The 21,407-nt window shown below is 36.6% G+C and overlaps 1 protein-coding gene across 4 annotated transcripts in view; it reads left to right on the top strand.

Moving 5' to 3' along the window:
• SYCP1 (synaptonemal complex protein 1) overlaps nt 1-21,407 on the top strand; it is a 101,620-nt gene that overhangs the window by 19,577 nt on the left and 60,636 nt on the right. For all 4 annotated transcript variants that reach the window (XR_011234522.1, XR_011234521.1, XM_069478938.1 and 1 more), the window contains 5 exons: nt 2,017-2,125; nt 5,153-5,247; nt 5,733-5,917; nt 7,910-7,977; nt 18,623-18,684. Coding sequence is in view for 2 of the 4 variants with exons in the window: in XM_069478938.1 (XP_069335039.1) it covers nt 2,017-2,125; nt 5,153-5,247; nt 5,733-5,917; nt 7,910-7,977; nt 18,623-18,684 (519 nt within the window). In the remaining 2 variants the exon portion in view is untranslated. The remainder of the gene's footprint in view (nt 1-2,016; nt 2,126-5,152; nt 5,248-5,732; nt 5,918-7,909; nt 7,978-18,622; nt 18,685-21,407) is intronic.

The following is a 21,407-nucleotide window of genomic DNA, read 5'->3' as shown; positions in this document are numbered from 1 at the left end:
CTGGGACTACAGGTGCATGCCACCACACCCAGCTAATATTTAAAAATTTTTTTTGGTAGAAACAGGTCTTGCTGTGTTGCCTAGGCTGGTCTTGAACTCCTGGCCTCAAGCCATCCTCCCTCCTTGGCCTCCTAAAGTGCTGGGATTACAGGCGTGAGCCACTTCTATCCAGCCTTTTTATTTTTTTAGAGACATAGTCTCACTCTATTTTCCAGGCTGGGATGGAGTAATGTGATCATTGCTCATGGAAGCCTCAAACTCCTAGGCTGAGGTGATCCTCCCAAGAAGCTGGGACAATAGGCATGTGCCACCATACCTGGCTAATTTTTAAAAATTTTTTGTAGATATGGGTTCTCTGTTGCCCAGGCTGGTCTCGAACTCTTGGCCTCTAACGATCCTCCCTCTCAGCCTCCTAAGGTGCTAGGATTACAGGTGTAAGCCACTGTGCCTCACCTTTTTTGGTTTTTAATCAAGAAATCATCTACAGTATTTGTATCAGTGTGTAATAGGTCATTGCTTCGCAATATATTTTGTGAGAAATTTTGTTCATATAAAAACCTCATAAAATGTGAAGATGATCATTGACTACTCAACTCAAATTTTGCAGTTTACTTTGTTTTTTTTTTTTTTTTTTTTTTTTTTTTGAGACAGAGTCTCACTCTGTTGCCCAGGCTAGAGTGAGTGCCGTGGCGTCAGCCTAGCTCACAGCAACCTCAAACTCCTGAGCTCAAGCGATCCTCCTGTCTCAGCCTCCCGAGTAGCTGGGACTACAGGCATGCACCACCATGCCCGGCTAATTTTTTCTATATATATTTTTAGCTGTCCATATAATTTCTTTCTATTTTTAGTAGAGATGGGGTCTCACTCTTGCTCAGGCTGGTCTCGAACTCCTGAGCTCAAACGATCCACCCACCTCGGCCTCCCAGAGTGCTAGGATTACAGGCGTGAGCCACCGCGCCCAGCCTGCAGTTTACTTTGAAATATACTATCCATAACACCAGTGAAGGGAAACCAAAACATTCTTTGACTTCTTTCTGTTAATGTCACCTAGTGGAAGACTTGAAAATTCTGAGTCTATGTTTAGTATTTACAAAAATGTTGATTTTGGACTATGCCTTCTCTATCAGTTTCAATCCTTCTGCTTCCCAAAGGAAAGCTATAGGTAGAAATTAATCATCTTCTTTTTATTTCCCACTATTTTTGTAGTTTTTTTCTTCTTATTTGTCATGTCTTATAATCATATTTAACAAGAATATCTGTTTAAACAATAATAAAAAAGTTAATTGAAAGTAGAGAGAGGATACTTAGAGTTTTAAGTTGTGGTTAAATGATAAAAATTCAATTTATATGTTATGCTTAGATTTTTTGAAAGAGTTAACAAGTTTTTGTATTTTAACTTTATTGTAAGCCAGATTTCTAAAAGAAGAAAGTCTTTTTAAAAGTTAAAATTGTGCTTATTATAAAGAACACAAAAATAGAGTGAAGTACTAAAAAAGCTTGTTGGATTTCTGGGTGTATGGACAGAACCTACAGATTGTTCAGCTTCCTTGTGAAATGATGGTTTTTTTTTTTTTTTTTTTTGCTGGGTACTCCTAAATGTCATTATTTATAACTTTTTTTTTTTCTGGGGCTCTCCGAATTCCTGCTTGGGTATATGAACTTAGTTGATGGCATTATAAATCTGGGTTGGGCAGGATAGGAAGGATAGGCTGAGTCTCACAATTATATAATATATGCTGACTTTACCATTATATCTTTTATCACCACCCCTCCCTGTGCCTGGAATACCCATATTTAGAGATTACCTTTTTCTATTTGATATGCTCCTGTTTCTTACAAAGATAGAGTAGGGTTAGTTGGCTGTCAGGGAAGTAGAGTCCAGGATGGGAGGGTTGGCTGAACCAGCTGAAAAGCATATAGACAAGTACATAAAATCATTGTAGGTGATGATAAATGCTAAGGTATCATATTTAACTTTTTATATCTATAATGTAATATTTAAATATTTCATTTTAGGTATCACTACTATTGAATCAAAGCACTGAGAAAGACAATAAAATGAAAGAGTTAACATTTTTGCTAGACGAATGCAGAGATAAAGTTAATAAATTAGAGGAAAAGACAAGTAAGACTTTATATAAGAAAATAGAACAATGTGTCTAATGTATTGCTCTTGTTATGTTCTAAATCATGGCTTTCATTACAAGTTTGTTATAATGCTTTCTAATGCTGTTTTTTTTCAGCCTGGGTTGGATCAGTTGTAGGAGGGCATAAGAGAATCACTTGGGGAGCTCTTGTGAAGTACATATACTCCCCTTTTCCCTTTTACATACTCTTACCTTCTTCAAAGTTTCAACAACATGCTCCATAAAGACAGGGATCTTTGTCTTTTTTGTTCACTGATGTCTTCCAAGTGCCTAGAATGCCTAGAACAGTGCCTGGCACATATGAGGCACTCAATAAATATTTTATGAATGAATGAATCCTTAATGGAGGGAGTTACTGATTCTTCCTAGAGCAAGACATTTAGAAGGGCATTAGGGAAAAACTATTTGTTGAACCATATCTTATGATTAGAAGTTAACTAGATAGCATATTGTAGGAGACAATGTAGGCAGAAGAAATGGCTTGTGCAAGTCATGGAATTGTGAGTGTTTGGGTATATTTGGTAAACTGGAGTGGCAATATTTTAGCAAACTTAGGCAGATGAGACTATAAAAATTTGGATCCATTTATGAAGGACCTTGAATGTCATGTGATATTTATACTATCTTATTATTAAATATTTTTCAAACTTTTTCAAGTGGCAGGACAATTAGAAGGGTGATATACAAAGAAGTACACTATGTGAAACACCATGCACTTTCCAGAACATTATAGGGATGTTGTAGCATTTGTTGTTTTTCTATTCTTTAAAACATTTTCTCTTCTTCACATGGCAAGTAGTTATCTGATTCCTGCTAACCTATGTGCACTAATTTTACCTTACTGTCATTACTGTATGTGATGCTTGAGATATATTGAAATTGTTCAATTCTTATTATTTGATTCTGAATTTTTAGTCCTTTTTAGGGGAGTTTATTTGAATGACATAGCTCATCATTACACATCTGTAGTTTTCAGCTTTAATTTTATATGTCATTCCTTGAAGTTTTATTTGATTTATTGATATTTTCCCTACTTATTCTAGTTTTTAAAGAATGTTATAATATTTTTTAACTTCATAGTCAACAATTCTAACATCTGAAATCTTTGCAGATTCAAGTTGGCCTTTGTTCATTTTGCTGACTGCTCATGGTGCTTTGTTTCCTATTGTGTTGATTGTGAGGCTATGTAACTTCTTTAAGGACTGGATTAGAAGTATATTTTTATGGAGAAAATTTGCATTTGTATCATCTGGGATCCTGGGGAAATTTAGGAGCACTTCAAATTAAGTTTTGGCTTGAAGCTCTTTTGAACATTCGGCAGTATGATTCAGTTCCCATACATGCCTAAGGACTAGTTTGGGATTATGATTTTTCAGAGGAGACATTTTTTACCAGACTATAAGAAATAATATCATAATGGACACCACAATTATTAGTCATCATTTCCCTCTCTCCAGATCTACTTTTCTTATTTTTTTTCCAGAATTGGGCCACTGACCCTTTCATTCTATACAGTTTTTGCAAATGGAGTTTTCAAAAAATATAAACCTGTAACATCATCTGTTGCTTAATATCCTTCATTGTTTTGCTGGTCATCATGACTTAGGAAGCATAATACTCTGAACAACTCATATAAATCCTATTATGATCTTGTCTTTATTATTTTTCCAATCATATCTTCTATGACTCTTCCCTTATCCTTTAAGCCTCATGCTACTGAAATATATTTCCTTTAGGTGCCAGAATGTGTCATCCTATGTCTTCTATTTTTGCCTTTGTACGCTCTTTCATCTGTGATCTCTTCCTCTTCCAACTCGCATTACTTTTGCTAATTCTAACTGTCTTTCATATGTTTCAACTCAGCTGCCACTTTCTGGCTTTCCTTGAAATTTCTGTCTCTGTCTCTGCCTCCCCTTACCTCTACCCCTTAGTGATCCTATTTGGCTTAAGTGACCTCTCTGTGTATGCTCTCAGAACTTCTAGTGAGTAACCATCAGCACTTGTCATTGTTTGTTTGCCTGGCCAATGTATTATAAATTTCATGAATATTAAGGTCCAATTTCTAGCATACATCACAATTATCATCATCATAATAGTAGTTAACATTTATTGATTATATACTAGACACTGTGGTTAAGTATTTTAAGTTGTATTATCTTACTTAATCTTAACAGGTAACTCTTCATGATATGAATAATTATAATTATCATTATCTAATTTTCCAAGTGAGAAAAGTAGAGTCAGACCGATTAAGTATCATAACCAAGGCCAGGTATCTAGTAAGAGGAAATAGTATAATTTGAATCCAGAAAATATCATGAGCTGCTTTTTCCCCTAGTGTTTTTATGAAGTTTAAATGTACACATATAAAGCACATAAACTGGTATCTGGGACTTAGTATTTAGTGAACATTAGCTCTTAAGTGGGTTCAAAAGTTTTTTCATGATTTAATAAAGATATGTAATATTTTTTAAAAATTTAAATATCAAGGTGAGCAATAATGAATATAAAATCATGACTGATTTCACCATTAGAAGATAATTTACTTTTCATATTTTAGTATGTGTCCTTTCCATTTACATGCATTATTTATACAAATTAACCTGCTCTTTTTAATCTATAATATTTTATGAATATCTATACAAATTAGTAATCAGTGGATAAAATTTGGATCATCATTTTCAGTGGTTACATGGTATACCACCCTATGTATGTACCACTATAATTTAATCTAATTTAATTACAAATAGTTTTGCTATTATAAAAAAATGTAGCACTAAAAATCCTTAAATATTCATCTTTGAGTTCTTGGGAGATAGCAATCTTGAAAAGTCAATAAAGATTGATGATGACCAATATTAGTGTGTCTACATTTGCATATTAATTTGCATATTATCATTTTAGACTATTATCTAATGGAGGAAAAAGAGTAATTGTTACAAATAACAATTTTTTGGATGTACACCTTCTATTTAGTATTACCTATCTATAACCTTCTTTTTTAGAATTACAGAATGAAGACTTAAAAAAATCAAATGAGAAACAGGATCATTTGACTTCAGAACTAGAAGATACTAAAGTGTCTTTGCAAAGAAGCATGGTATGATTTAAAAACTAGTGTGTAATAAGTCTCACACTGTCAATCAGTCAACAAATATTGATCAAATATTAATACTATGTACAAGGACCTGGAGCTTCAAATAGAGAAGACACAACCCCAGTCTATAAAATGCTAAGTTTAATTATAGACATTGGATGAAAATACATCAAAAATATAGCTAAAATATAAGACCATGCTAGGTACCAACATGCATTGCTGTAATAGTTCTAAGAATTGAAAAAACACTATGGCTGGATTGACTAGGAAAACTCCATGGAGGAGTTGGAACTATAGGTGGGATTTGGAGAATGGTAAATTGAAATAAGAGTAGTGGGTGAGCATTCCAGGTTAAGGAGGAGAGATGATGGGTAGGAGGATGTGGAGGAGACGAGGGGCAGCAAATTTGTATAAGCAGATGAGTTCAGCTTTTTTTTTTTCTTAAACTCTTCGGTCATTGCTTTTGTTTTGCACTTTGTTTCATTTAGAGTACTCAAAAGGCTTTAGAGGAAGATTTACAGATAGCAACAAAAACAGTTTATCAGCTCACTGGAGAAAAAGAAGCTCAAATGGAAGAGTTTAATAAAGCTAAAGCTGCTCATTCATTTGTGGTTACTGAACTTAAAACTACTATCTGCAACTTGAAAGAATTGTTGAGAACAGAACAGCAAAGGTAAAATATTTCTTATTTTTAATAAAATAAATGAATAAAACCAGTTTACTTATGATATTCAGTGCCATTTTCTATTCATTGTCAACTGATGTGTAATTCCTATAACAACTTTAATCAAGTCTCTCTCTTTTTTTTTTTTTATTTTGAGACAGACTCTGTTGCCCAGGCTAGAGTGAGTGCCGTGGCATCAGCCTAGCTCACAGCAACCTCAAACTCCTGGGCTCAAGTGATCCTTCTGCCTCAGCCTCCCAAGTAGCTGGGACTACAGGCATGTGCCACCATGCCCGGCTAATTTTTTCTATATATATTTTTAGATATCCATATAATTTCTTTCTATTTTTAGTAGAGATGGAGTCTCGCTCTTGCTCAGGCTGGTCTCGAACTCCTGAGCTCAAATGATCCACCCGCCTTGGCCTCCCAGAGTGCTAGGATTACAAGCGTGAGCCACTGCTCCCAGCCAAGTCTCTCTCTTTTTTTTTTATTTCCGCATATTATGGGGGTACAAAAGTTTAGGGTACATATATTGCCCTTGCCCCCACACCCCACCCTGAGTCAGAGCTTCAAGCGTGTCCATTCCCCAGACAGTGCGCATCGCACTCATTATGTAGGTATATACCCATCCCCAAGTCTGTTTTTTAATGTATGAAGTGGGAGTACATTTTAAAAGTTTGTATTGGGTAGGCAGGTATCCTTTGAAAAAATTTAGAAGCAGGTATTTTCTAGGATAGTTCCCCTGCATGTTTTGCCATAAAGTCAAGCTATATAGGCAAGCTCATAAGAGCTGATGCAGTGATATAACATTTAATGAAACTTTGGATTGTTACTAGCTTCATAGAAATAACTTCAGGCCATGTGGTTTGTTTTACTGGGATCTGTAATGTTCTTTCAGATTTATAAATTTAGCAACTAGCCTGGTATACAGTAGGTACTATTGTATATTTATTAAATAAATTAATCATCACAAATTCAATATACAATTAATCTGTTAATTTATTGATAATAATTTATTAAATGTTTGAATGAATATGATTAGCTATATATAAATTAAACTATTCATTTGCATTTCATCTAAATAGCTTGTCTAAAACTTGAGTGTTAAAGACTTGGTCTATTTTTCACTACTTTATATTAAGGACATATTTATATAAAGCTGTGTTAGGAGACCTAGGTAATTATTTTTTGTCTCATTAGCATTAGGGTTAATTAAATTTGATAGGATAAAGGAGAGGACTGGTTTCTCACTGAAGTCATGGCCTGGGCCTAGCAGCATTTCTTCTGTACTGCTTGTGCTTGGTGAGGGAAAGCTAGCTTTTCTAGCTCCTCTAATTGTATATATTCTTTTTTTTTTTTTCAGAGATAGGGTCTCACTCTGTCACTGCTGGAATGCAGTGGCATGATCATAGCTCACTGCAACCTACAACTCCTGGGCTCAAGTGATCCTCCTGCCTTGGCCTCCCAAAGTGCTGGGATTACAGGCATGAGCCACTGCATCTGGCCTTATCTTATATATTCTTGATTGACCTATACATTCTAAAAATTTTTAACTTTTAGAATTGTAAGTTAGATTCCTCTGTCCCAGTTACCTCAGTTTTACAGTTTGAGGAAAAGAAAGCCAGGGAAGTTAAGCAAAATGCACCTGTTCTCATATTTAAATTTTTTCTAATGCAGAATTCAGTGTAATAGTAGTTACATACTCAGTGTCTTTCAGAGTTCTAGGATGCATTAATTTGATTATCATCAATAGCTAAGAGACAGATTATAACCATAAACTTTAAGGTTTTATGTAGATGTAATGAATATACAATTATGTATTTATAATATCTTATTTAAAAGTGTTACACTATACAGCACAGAGTAGGTACTCAATAAATGTCTAATAATTGAGTGGGCAAATCTATGCTAAGATTTTAATATATCAGTTGCTAAATGTCACCAATTTTAGTTACTAGATGAATTCTGAATAAAAGATTATTTTACATATTATTTTACAAGATTGGAGAAAGATGAAGATCAATTGAAAATACTTACCATGGAGCTTCAAAAAAAATCAAGTGAACTGGGTAAGACTGAGAGAATATGGGTACTTTGATGATATTAGCTAAGTATGAAAACATAAATGCTATTTTGGAATAAAATATAATTTCTCCTCTGTCATTTGCCAGTAGTGATTATTTGATAATTTTTACATTTGAATTTTGAAGATAGCAAATTTAAACCTTAAGAGAGACTATACGGTTTTATTATGCAGTTAATAGATATCTAGGAGTATAAGAAGCCTAAAAGAAAGTTGGTATTCTGTTTTCCTCATTTTGGGATCCAGAGGCCTTAATAATTCTTAGTGAGAAATGTCTATGATATTTTAATTGAATTTTGAAATTTCATTGCTTTGTCATGTTGGATTATGAACTATGTATAGGAAAATGTGATCTTATTTTGTCATATGGTGGTGTTAATATTCAACCAACATTCATAGACAAAAGAGAGAGTAGTTCTGTATAGTAGTTATTTTGTGAATTTATGACCATGTAGTTAGCTAGTGCTAATAACCTATGCTTCGTGTTTGTCAATCTTCACATCTACAAATGTGGAAAATTACAATAATACAATATATTTTTATCCAATTTAAGTGAAAAAAAGTATTTCTTTAAATTGAAAACATTCATGAATTGGCAGGTATTTTTCTAAAGTATCTCATAACTTTCTGTAAACTTAATTAGCTTCGAAAACTAGTATAATTAAAATAATTGCAATATTATCTAATATCTAAAATGGGTGCTTAACATTTCACAAGTGCTTAGGCTATTTGAACTTTTGAACTATATTTATGCTTTTCCCTTTGCAATGTGTAATTTTCAACTATGAAATAACCATTAATCATTCAAAATTATATTATCCAATGCAAATAATTTTATTTTCTTAGTATTATTTTATATTAGAATGGTTGTAATATGAACCATTCAATTTTTTATTCTTTCAGGGCGTAAAGTACTGTTTTAAATCATTGTATAGATCTACTTTGTTTAGAATTGCTTAATTAAATGTTGTAGACTAAGGAATAATTTTGGTCCTTAAAATATTTTTAATGGATGTTTATTTGTAGCAGTTAAGTATAATATTAAAATTAGGTGGCTACTTCTCATATTAAAATTCAATTATACAATGTAATTTTCTCATAATAGAGCAATACATTATGAGAAGTTTGAGTAAGGAATTCTAGAATTTTATGAAACAGTACTATGTGTGGTTTTTAGCATTGTATTATATGTTATAGGAACATATGCAAGAAGTAAAATATCATGTTCTTGAGAAATCTCTAATTATTGTGGGAAAAAGATTGAACACGTAAAGCCATTAGAGCCATGGTGTCCAAAATGAAGGGTGAGCAAAAATTCCATTAGGATAAAGGAAGAAAATATTATAACTACTATTTGTATTTATTTTTTATGTTTTACATATATTTTGTAATGAGTAATATAGTACATAGAAATTTATATAAATATGCATTTGTGTTTATACATATATATTTGAGGTGAATGCTCATAGATTTCTTATTGATGGGGGTGTGTTAATGCTGATGCCAAGAGGAAGCCTAAGATATCAATGTAGACTGCATAGTTGGGGAAGGCTTTATGGAAGAGGTAGATTTTAAAAGTAGACTTAAAGTATATAGAGGCTTTGGATAGTTGTAGAAGGATGATCGAGTGTAGAAAACATTGTGTATAGGAGAGTAGCATTAACAATGACATAGGTACTCAATGATAGTTTATTTCCTTCCTTGGTTAACAGTATAGTTCTCCAAACCAGAAATCTTGGAGGGTATTCTATACTCTTCTTTTTCCCTTATGCTTCACTTCTTTTTTTTTGAGCAATTTTTATTTTTATTTATTTATTTTTTTAAATGCAGGATATTATGGGGGTACAGACATTTTGGTTACATGTAATGCATTTGCCTTGCCCAAGCCAGGGCTACCAGTGTGTCCTTCCCCCACACAGTGCCCTCCACTTCTATTAGTTGTGGGTTTACTCCCCCCACCCCACCACCTGACCGGCACCCAGTGAGTATTGCTACCATGTGAACACCTTAATGTTGATTGGTTAGTACCAATTTGATGGCGAGTACATGTGGTGCATGTTTTTCCATCCTTGTGATACCTCACTTCCAAGTGCAGTCTCTATCCAGGATAATATAAGGGGTGCTAGTTCACCATTGTTTTTTGTAGTTGAGTAGTATTCCATGGTGTGTACGTATATATATACCACATTTTATTAATTCATTTATGTATTGATGGGCGCTTGGGTTGCTTCTACATCTTTGCAATTGCGAATTGTGCTGCTATAAACATTCAAGTGCAGATGTTTGTATTATAGAATGTCTTTTTTTCCTTTGGATAGATGCCCAGTAGTGGGATTGCTGGATCAAATGGTATTTCTATTTTTAGCTCTTTGAGGTATCTCCAAATTACTTTTCACAGGGGTTGTGCTAATTTGCAGTCCCACCAGCAGTGTAAGAGTGTTCCAGTCTCTCCACATCCATGCCAACATTTGTTATTTTGAGACTTTTTGATAAAGGCCATTCTCACTGGAGTTACTACTCTCATTGTAGTTTTGATTTGCATTTCCCTAATGATTAGAGATATTGAGCACTTTTTTATGTTTGCTGGCCATTATTCTGTCTTCTTTTGAAAAGTTTCTGTTCATGTCCTTTGCCCATTTATTGATGGGGCCTTTTGATTTTTTCTTGTTGATTTTCTTAAGTTCTATATAGATTCTTGTTATCAGCCCTTTATCGGATGTATAGAAAGCAAATATTTTTCTCCCATTCTGTAGGTTGTCTATTCACTCTAATGATAGTTTCCTTGACTGTGCAGAAGTTTTTTAATTCGATCAGGTCCCATTTGTTTATTTTTGTTGCTGCTGTGATTGCTTTGAGAGTCTTTATCATAAATTCTTTACCTAGGCTGATGTCTAAAAGAGTCTTCCCAACTTTTTTTTTTCCTAGAATTCTTAAAGTTTTGTGCCTTAGGTTTAAGTCTGTTATTCATCATGAGTTGATTTTTGTGAGAGGTGAGAGGTGGGGATCCAGTTTCAGTCTTTTGCATGTGGATATCTAGTTTTCCCAGCACCACTTATTGAATAGAGATTTTTTTCCCCCCAATGTATACTTTTGTCTGCTTTGTTGAAGATTAGATGACAGTATGAGGATGGTTTTATATCTGGGATCTCTGTCCTATTCTAAAGGTCTGTATCTCTGTTTTTGTGCCAGTACCATGCTGTTTTGTTTACTATAGCCTTATAGTAGAGTTTGAAGTCTGGCAGACTGATGCCTCCCAATTTGTTCTTTTTGCTTAAGATTGCTTTGGCTATACGAGGTCTTCTCTGGTTCCAGATGAAGCGTAGAATTATTTTTTCTCAATCTGTAAAGAATGATCATAGAATTTTGATAGGGATTGCATTAATTCTGTAGATCACTTTAGGTAGAATGGACATTTTAACAATATTTATTCTACCAATCCATGAGCATGGTAGGGATTTCTATCTGTGTACATCTTCTACAATTTCTTTTCCCAGGGCTTCATAGTTCTTCCTATAAATATCTCTCACCTCTTTCATTAAATATATTCCTAAATATTTAATTTTCTTTGATGCTATTGTGAAAGGTGTTGCATCTTTGATTTATTTTTGGCTTGACTGTTATTGGCATATATGAATGCCACTGATTTGCATGCATTAATTTTGTATCATGAGACTTTACTGAATTCGTTTATCAATTCCAGGAGTCTCTTGGTTGAATACTTGGGATTTTCTAGATATAATTAATAGCATATCATCAGCAAAGAGTGAGAGTTAGACCTCTTCTGGCCTCATTTGGGCAACCTTCTCTTGTCTGATTGCTCTTGCAAGGACTTCCAGCACTATGTTGAATAGAAAGGGAGATAGTGGGCAACCTCGTCTGGTTCCAGTTCTAAGCAGGAATGCTTTCAATTTTTCCCCATTCATATGATATCGACTGTGGGTTTATCGTATGTAGCCTTAATAATTTTAAGGAATGTCCCATCTATGCCTATTTTGTTGAGGGTTTTTATCATAAAAGTATGCTGGATTTTATCAAATACTTTTTCTGCATCTATTGAGAGAATCATATGGTCCTTGTTCTTGCTTTTATTTATGTGATGAATTGCATTTATAGATTTGTGTATGTTGAAACAGCCTTGCATCTCTGGGATAAAGTCCATCTGGTCATGATGAATTTTTTTTTTTTTTTGATGTGCTGCTGGATTCAGTTTGCTAAGATTTTTTGAGGATTTTTGCATGTATATTCATGAGGGATATTGGTCTGTAGTTTTCTTTTTTTGTTGAGTTCTTTCCTGGCTTTGGTATCAAGGTGATATTGGTTTGTAGAATGATCTGAGGAGGATACCATCCTTCTCAATGTTTTGAAATAATTTCTACAGTATAGGTATGAGTTCTTCTTTGTAGGTTTGGTAAAATTCAGGTGTGAGCCCATCTGGTCCTGGACTTTTTTTTTTTTTGAAGATTTTTTGTGGAAAATTCTCCAATTTCTGCACTTGATATTGGTCTGTTCAGGAATTCTATTTCCTCCTGATTGAGCTTAGGGAGGTTGTGTGTTTCCAAGAATTTGTCCATTTCCTCTACATTTTGTAGTTTTTGGCATACAGATTTTTATAGTATTCAAGGATAATGTTTTGTATTTCCATGATGTCTGTAGTGACCTCTCCTTTTTCATTTCTTTTTTTTGAGACAGAGTCTCACTTCTGTTGCCCGGGCTAGAGTGCCGTGGCATCAGCCTAGCTCACTGCAACCTCAAATTTCTGGGCTCAAGCAATCCTTCTGCCTCAGCCTCTTGAGCAGCTGGGACTACAGGCATGTGCCACCATGCCCTGCTAATTTTTTCTATATATTTTTAGCTGTCCAGATCATTTCTTTCTGTTTTTTTTAGTAGAGACAGGGTCTCGCTCTTTCTTAGGCTGGTCTCAAACTCCTGACCTCGAGCAATCCTCCCGCCTCAGCCTCTCAGAATGCTAAGATTACAGGCGTGAGCCACCATGCCCGACCTCCTTTTTCATTTCTGACTGAGTTTGTTAAAGTCCTTTCCTTTCTAGTTCTTGTCAAGAACCTAGCAAGAGGGCTACCAATTTTGTTTATCTTTTCAAAAAACCAGCTTTTGGTTTTATTGATCTTCTGTATAGTTCTTTTATTCTTAATTTCATTTACTTCTGATCTGATCTTAGTTATTTCCTTTCTTCTGCTAGGTCTAGAATAATTTGCTCTTCTTTTTCCAGTTCCTTGAGACAATTTATTAGTTTATTGATTTGTGAGCTTTCTGTCTTTTCAGTGTGAGCATTTAATGCTATTATTTTTCCTCTCAGGAATGCTTCTGCTGTATCCCACAGATTTTGATAACTTGTGTCTTTGTTATCATTTAATTCAAAGAATTTTTTGATTTTTTTTGATTTGTTGAGGTCTAATTTATGGCCTAGTATGTGGTTGATTTTGGAGAAAGTTCCATGAGGTGATGAGAAAAATGTATATTCAGCTTTATTTGGGTGGAATGTTCTGTAGATGTCTGTTAGACCTATTTATTCTAGAACTCTGTTTAAGTCCATTATTTCTTTGCTTATTTTTTGTTTGGAGGATCTGTCCAATTTAGACAGTGTGGTGTTGAAATCCTCTGCTACAATGGCATTACTGTTTAACATGCTATTTAGATCAAACAGGGTTTGCTTTATATATCTGGGTGCTCCTGTGTTGGGTGCATAGATATTAAGAATTGTTAAGTCTTCTTGCTGGATTTTTCCTTTCACCATTATACAGTGACCATCTTTGCCTTTCTTTACTTTTCTTTTTTTTTTTTTTTTTGGAGACAGAGTGTCACTTTGTTGCCCTGGCTAGAGTGAGTGCCGTGGCGTCAGCCTAGCTCACAGCAACCTCAAACTCCTGGGCTTAAGCGATCCTACTGCCTCAGCCTCCCGAGTAGCTGGGACTACAGGCATGCGCCACCATGCCCGGCTAATTTTTTCTATATATATTTTAGTTGGCCAGATAATTTCTTTCTATTTTTAGTAGAGACGGGGTCTCGCTCTTGCTCAGGCTGGTCTTGAACTCCTGACCTTGAGCGATCCACCCGCCTCGGCCTCCCAGAGTGCTAGGATTACAGGCGTGAGCCACCGCGCCCGGCCTTTACTTTTCTTATTTTAAAATTTATGCTGTCTGAAATCAGAATTGCTACCCCCACTCTCTTTTGGTTTCCATTTGCCTGGAAGTTTGTTTTCCAACCCTTGACCTTGAGTCTGAAAGCATCTTTGTGGGTTAGATGCATTTCCTGGAGACAGCAGATACTTGGCTTATAATTTTTTTATCCACTCAGCCTGTCTATGTCTCTTCAACAGACAGTTCAAGCCATTCACATTTATTGAGAGGATTGATATTTGGAGTAGATTTATGTTCATATTGTTGGGTAATTTTCTTTTTTTCTTTTTGTTTTTTTCCCTCTCAAGCCATTGTGGAATCTGGGTTCTGGACTTTAACTCTTGAGTGATTTTAATTTGATGGGTGTCTATTGCACTGTTCAGTGTATAATGCAGGGCTGAGTACTTCCTGCAGAGCCGGTCTGGTCTTCGCAAAATCCATCAGTGATTGCTTGTCTGGGACAGTCTTTATTTCTCTCTCATAGATGAAGCTTAGTTTTGCCGGGTAAAGAATTCTAGGCTGGCCATTATTCTGTTTTAGAAGATTAAGGATGGGTCCCCAGTCCCTTCTGGCTTCTAGGGTTTCATTTGAGAAGTCTGCAGTTAGTCTGATAGGTTTTCCTTGGTGGGTTATCTGTTGTTTTTGTCTTACTGCTCGAAGGATTGCCTCTTTCATGTTTACTTTGGCCAGTCTGGTAATTGTGTGACGTGGTGATTGCCTCTTCACGTTGAATCTCTCAGGAGTTCTGTGTGCTTCTTGTTTCTGGATATATAGGTTTCTGGCCAGGCCAGGCATATTTTCCTCCAGTATTCCATGAAATAGATTTTCCAGCCCTTGTGTATTTTATTCTTCTCTCTCTGGGGTGCCTATAATTCTTATATTTGGTTTCTTTACATCATCCCATATTTCTTATATGTTCTGTTCTTATCTCTTGCTTCTGTATTCTTTTTCTTCATCTGATTTGTTTAGCACATAAGAATTATCCTCAACCTCGAGATTCTTTCCTCTGTGTGATCTATTCTATTTTTAAGGTTTTCCAGGCTGGGTGCAGTGGCTCACGCCTGTAATCCTAGCACTCCAGGAGGCCGAGGCAGGAGGATCATTTGAGCTCAGGAGTTCGAGACCAGCCTGAGCAAGAGCGAGACCCCATCTCTACTAAAAAATAGAAAGAAAATTAGCTGGACAACTAATAATATATAGAAAAAATTAGCTGGGCATGGTGGTGCCTGCCCATAGTACCAGCTACTTAGGTGGCTGAGGCAGAAGGATTGCTTGAGGCAAGGAGTTTGAGGTTGCTGTGAGCTAGGCTGACACCACGGCACTCTAGCCCAGGCAACAGAGTAAGACTCTGTCTCAAAAAAAAAAAAAAAAAAAAGGCTTTTCACTGTGAAATTCCTTGAATGCCTCTTTAATTTCCAGGATTTCTGTTTGGTTTTTTGGTAATATTCCAATTTCTTTAGAGAATTTTTCATTCATTTCCTGTATTGTTCTCGTTGCTTCTTTGTGTTGAGTTTCTATTTTCTCTTCAATTCTACTGAGTTTCCTTACAATCCATATTTGGAATTATTCCTCCATCACTTTAATCATTTCATTTAAATTAGTATCCAATTTTGAGGGTCTCATGATTTCTTTTGGGGGTGACCTTTCTCACTACTCTTTCACATTCCCTGCATTCTTTCTCTGGTTCTTTCTCATCAGGGTAATTGAGAACTGGGAGTGCTAGGACTGGTTTGTGCCCTTGACTTCAAGCCCCCAAGGGATGTTTCTTGACAGTGGTAGGAGGAGGCACACTGGTCTTGTATTGCCTTAGAGGTATTTTGGCGAGTTGGGTTACCTCTGACCTGTTGTCTTCACCTATTGCCAGTGGAGAGTAGTGAATTTGTTCCCCCAGCTTAAGCTCCCACGTGGTGAATCACACCTGTGTGTATAACACCACTACCCTCTAATAGCTTGAGATGGAGGGTACTATATTAAGCTAAGGGGTTACCCTCTGTGTCGTTGGTTGTAGATTGTGTGGAGGAGCCAGTTATCGTGGTTATCTGATGCCTCTGTGTTGGTCTCTGGTCTCTGGGTGAGGAATACTAATGCCCTGATCTTTAGGAAGGATCTTGCCACTCCCGAGGGTTACTTGGACCCTATTCCTACTTAAAGTGGTGGTAGGGGCAAGGCAGATCGCAGCTGCTGCCTACCAGCCTGGATTTGTGTACTTCTGTGGTTGTTTGATCTGCTGCTAGGGAGTGCCGCTAATATGTTATTCAGGGTTCTTCCACCACACTTGGGAGGCTGCTCATGATGGGAGGGGTTACTTGGTGCACCTCTGGGGCGTCTCTGGCCAGGATTTTCCTTCCCTGACAACAAACCCCACTGTTGCAGCTGCTCAGATGCAGAGAGCAGGCCCTAGAGTTATGAGCGTACTAGATGAACTAAGCTCGACTGGTGGGCCGAATCTCTGGGGGGATCTGCGCCAAGGCGCCGCAGATTCATGCCAGTCACACAGGGAAAGTGGCTTTTCTTGCTTCTCCGTACCTCCAGGGGTGGAGCCCACCACTCCTGGGGTGAAAGTCACTACGCTAGGGGAGGGGTGATGGCTGAGACCGCCCAGCGCCCCAGTGCCTGGGAATCCCACTGGTGGTGGCCTTCCACTGCTGGAGAACTAGCGTTGTGGGGAAGCACTCAAAATTCACCCATGGATACAGGCCCGGCTAGCCGAATCAATAGGTCATGGAAGGGTGGAGTCTGTCGCGCCTTGTGCTAGAGTCCCCGGGCTGCAGGAGGGGTGCTGCCCGAAACTGTAGCAGCCACAGCATCTGGGTTGTGGACCACCAAAATGGCAGCTGCCCACCCACCAAGCGCTAGCACTGGAGGCGACTATTTAGGATTTGGCAGATGCCAGATCGGGGAGCTGAGTCAACAGGACGTCCGCTGTCTCTTGTGTCTCACTGTCTCGGAGTCTGGGACCTGTCTGGCAGGAGGTTTTACTCTTTCTGACCGGCTCTGGGCCGGCATAATCGTCACCGGTTTCTAGGGTAGAGCTCCCTTTTCAGTGTTTGCCTCCTTTGTTCTGCACTGGCTGACCACCAGAGGTGAGGTGCCTGTCTCCTAACTCCCTTGAGCGGTTGCTCAGACCAGTCTCTCCCCGTCCAGTGCAGTCCTAGCACAGAGCACTGGAGAATTCAAGATGTTTCCCGCTATTTTCCCCTCTCCACAGAGCCCGCTATCTCGTGCAGTGATTTTGCACCAACTTCAGGTACGTTCCTGTCTGACTGGGTGTGGAGGTCAGTGGGGGAGCAGGACGGTCTCCTATGGGTCAGATCCCATTCCACTCGCTGGCCGGGCAGGTGTGGCAGTCCCACACTCTGTTGTTTATCTCCCACTCTCCATTCACCGTTTTTTCTTTTCTGTGTTGTGTGTCCCACGCTATTTCTCTGCAGTTTTACAACGCTGTTCTTGCAGGGGAGTGATCCACTCGTGCGTAGCCATCCGAGTTCTTCACCTCTTTCTCTGGGAGCAGAGAGCCAGGAGATCACCTCTACTCTGCCATTTTCCACCCCCCCCCCGAAAGATTTTTCAATTCATTAGCATAATGTTGAATTCGTGAAAACATAGAAAGAAAAGCATTGTAAAGCATTATTATTTAGGGTGGCAAAAAAGAAGGGTGTTAGCAAAGAAAACAGGAACAGAAGTTAGAGAGGAAACAGGAAATATGATTAATTCAAGGTCTTGAAAAATCAAAGGTAAAAAGTCAGGAGCAGTTAATGGTATCAAATACCACAAAGCTCCACAATGATGAAGACTGATAATTGCATCACAAAATGGTTATCGGTGATCTTTAAGATCATAATTTTATTGTCATGGAGCTAGGCATTAGTTTTGCATAGAGTTAAGAAAGAATATAACAAACAGGAATTTGTCTGCAAAACAAATGAGAAGTTTGACAGTAGCTTGAAAGGAGGGCAGAAAGGTCACTTATATATTATTTTATATTCAAATAGGATGTTTAGGTGAGATAAGGGAAATTAAAGATTCCTCTACATAGAGTTAGTGTATATTGGTAATATAGGAGATAAAGTCTTAGAGGAATTGGGATTGTTAAGATGCAAAGTACAATGGTCAGAGTTAGCTTAAGAAAAAGTAAGTTCTTTTAAGTTTGCAGTGAAGATTAAAAAGCAAAATGTTTTGATAATTGATGAGTTGAAGGTAAAGGCACATTCTGACCTCATTTCACATATATTTTGTATAGATTTATTGCTTATTTTGCTTTATAAACTTTGGGCTTCTTTGGCTGTTGAATTAACTTTATAGAAACATTACTATTAATATTCCTTATTATTTTTGCGTTGTTAGATTTGGACTTTGTGCTTTACTATGCTCTAGTTGCATTAATCTATCTCTTTTGATTTTTCCTTTTCAGATAGTTTTATTATTATTTCTTCTCTTGCTTTTTCTATTCTTTTAATTTCAGCCTTTAAAATATTTATATTTTTTTGCTTATTTTAGAAGAGATGACTAAGTTTAAAAACAGCAAAGAAGTAGAACTTGAAGAATTGAAAAAAGTCCTGGTAAGTATAGTCTTTCCTACTAATATGTAGCAATTACTTTTCAAAATAATATTGATTCTCAACATGGGCAAAGCAGAGAAAGAATTTTAAAAAAAGAAAAATAATATTGAATCTCTTGACTTAGACTCTTATGCTCTAGATGCTTTGTGCTGATTTTTTTCAGTGAAAATATTAAAAAAAATTGGTTTTAAGTAAAGCTATGATTTTATTTTTTTTTATTTATTTATTTTTTTAGACAGAGTCTCACTCTGTTGCCCAGGTTAGAGTGCCATGGCATCAGCCTAGCTCACAGCAACCTCAAACTCCTGAGCTCAAGCGATCCTCCTGCTTCAGCTTCCTGAGTAGCTGGGACTACAGGTGTGAGCCACCATGCCTGGCTAATGTTTTCTATTTTTAGTTGCCCGGCTAATTTTTTTTCTATTTTTAGTAGAGGTGGGGTCTCACTCTTGCTCAGGCTGGTATCGAACTCTGGAGCTCAAGCAATCCACCAGCCTTGGCCTCCCAGAGTGCTAGGATTATATGTGCGAGCCACCACACCTGGTCCCTATGTTCTTAACTGTACCAATTTTTATACATCTTGTTAACTGTGTTTGTCAAGGTGTTTATATTATTTGAATATGTGTTGATGGTACCTTTAAATAAGATAAAATATTCATGTTATGTAGATAACTATAAATTTGGTACTTTGGGATGTTGTGTCTTTGATACCTTTGAGCCACAAAGATGCAAAAGACGTGTATGATGGGTATGATATGTATGATATATATTCAGTACCTATGTTTAGTGTTCAGGTAAAATCATGTTTAATGAATTTATAAGGTAAGGCTTCACTATATTTTAATTGATTGCAGGATATAGAGCATGACTTGGCAAACTTTCTGTAGAAGACTAGATAGTAAATATTTTAGACTTTGTGGGCCATATATGGTCTCTCTTAATTCTCTTCTTGTCTCACTTTACCTTCCCTACTTCTCTCTTTTATTTTTAACAACCTTGTAAAAACATAAAAACTATTCTTAGCTCAAGGATCCACAAAAACAGACTGCAGGCAGAATTTGTCTTGAAGGCTGTAGTTTGCCGGCCCCTGATATAGAGTACAATATTGTTTATGACTTACAGATATTTGAGTTTGTGTTTATCTGTCATATCTCTACCTGATTTTGCAGCTCCTAGTTCTTTTATCCCTTGGAAAGCATTATTTTAAAATGTTTATCCTTTCTCCATTGAATTGTTTATGCGTAAACTCTTTTAACTATTAATTAATGTTTCTTCCTTGCTTTCAGATTTGCTAATGCATATGTATACTTCAAGTCTCAGCTTAAACATCACTGCTTTACAAAACCTCTCTTGACATTCCAGGATAGGCTTAGGTCTCTGTGTGGCTTATTTCCATAGCATCTTTAATTTTTCCTTTAAAACACTTGTCACGAATGAAACTATTTTTGGTATTATTGAAGGCTTTATTCACCTTTTTAGACTCCTCCTTACGTAGGATACTAGATGGCACATAGTAGGTGCTCAGTAAGTAAATAGTGGAATGAATAAGTGCTCCAATAAGAGCTAAGAGCCTATGTCCTGTTTACCCTGTAACTCTGATACTTAGCACAGAGTCTGACACTTTGCAAGCACTTTATAAATATTTGTTGAATGAATACTATAGCATTATTTTTAATAAAAAATTTATTCCTACATACACAAGGACTGGCTTGGGGTTTTGTTATATGTGAACAGCAATAGAGCATAATATCATGTTTCCCAGGATCAGAATACCTTGATTGGTATCCAGCTCTTTACTTGCTAACTGTATGACCAACAGCAATTAACCTAAACTCTTGATAACTCAGTTTTTCTGTCTGTGAAATGGGGGAAGTAATTGTACATATTTTATAGGGTGGTTGTGAGGAATAAATAATTCATTTTACTCATTTAATAAAGATTTGTTGAGTTCTAATTATGCTATACTCTATGGATACAGTGGGAAGCAAATGGATGCATATTCTGCCTTCATGGGACTACAGTCATAAAATAGTCACACTTAAATTTAATCACTCATTGAAATGTAATATTACAGTGATGACAAGGCAATAAAAGGTTAGTTTACAGTATTATGAGGCCTATAATAAAGGGATTTGAACTAGTTAGGGAGGTCAAGAGAGGCTTTTTCAGAGAAGTAAAGTTGAATTGAAATCCAAAGAAAGAAGGAAATGCAGCGTATCAGGTAGAGCTGAGGTTCCCAATACCCACGTTGTGGACCAGTGCCACACCCAGGCTGTGGACCAGTACCTGATCAGCGGGCTGTTAGGAACCAGACCGCATAGTAGGAGATAAGCAGCTGGTGAGTGAGCAAAGCTTCATCTGTATTTACAGCCGCTCCCCATTGCTCACATCACCACCTGAGCTCTGCCTCCTGTCATATCAGTCACTGTCTCTCATCACCCCCGGATGGGACTGTCTTGTTGTAGGAGAACAAGCTCAGGGCTCCCACTGATTCTGCATTATGGTGAATTGTATAATATTTCATTATATATTACTATGTAATAATAATAGAAATAAAGTACACAAATGTAATGCACTTGAATCATCCCAAAACATCATCGCTACTAGATGAGGATATGATTGCTTTATCCCCTTGTATCCCATGTGATCTTGCAACATTTACTTGTTAGTTCTGAGATTTTTTAATAAATTGCTTGGAATTTTCTATACAGATAATCAGGTTGTTT

This window comes from Eulemur rufifrons, chromosome 8 (genome assembly GCF_041146395.1).
Source record: "Eulemur rufifrons isolate Redbay chromosome 8, OSU_ERuf_1, whole genome shotgun sequence".
Lineage (NCBI taxonomy): Eukaryota > Metazoa > Chordata > Mammalia > Primates > Lemuridae > Eulemur > Eulemur rufifrons.
This window is presented reverse-complemented; position numbering and strand designations above follow the sequence as displayed.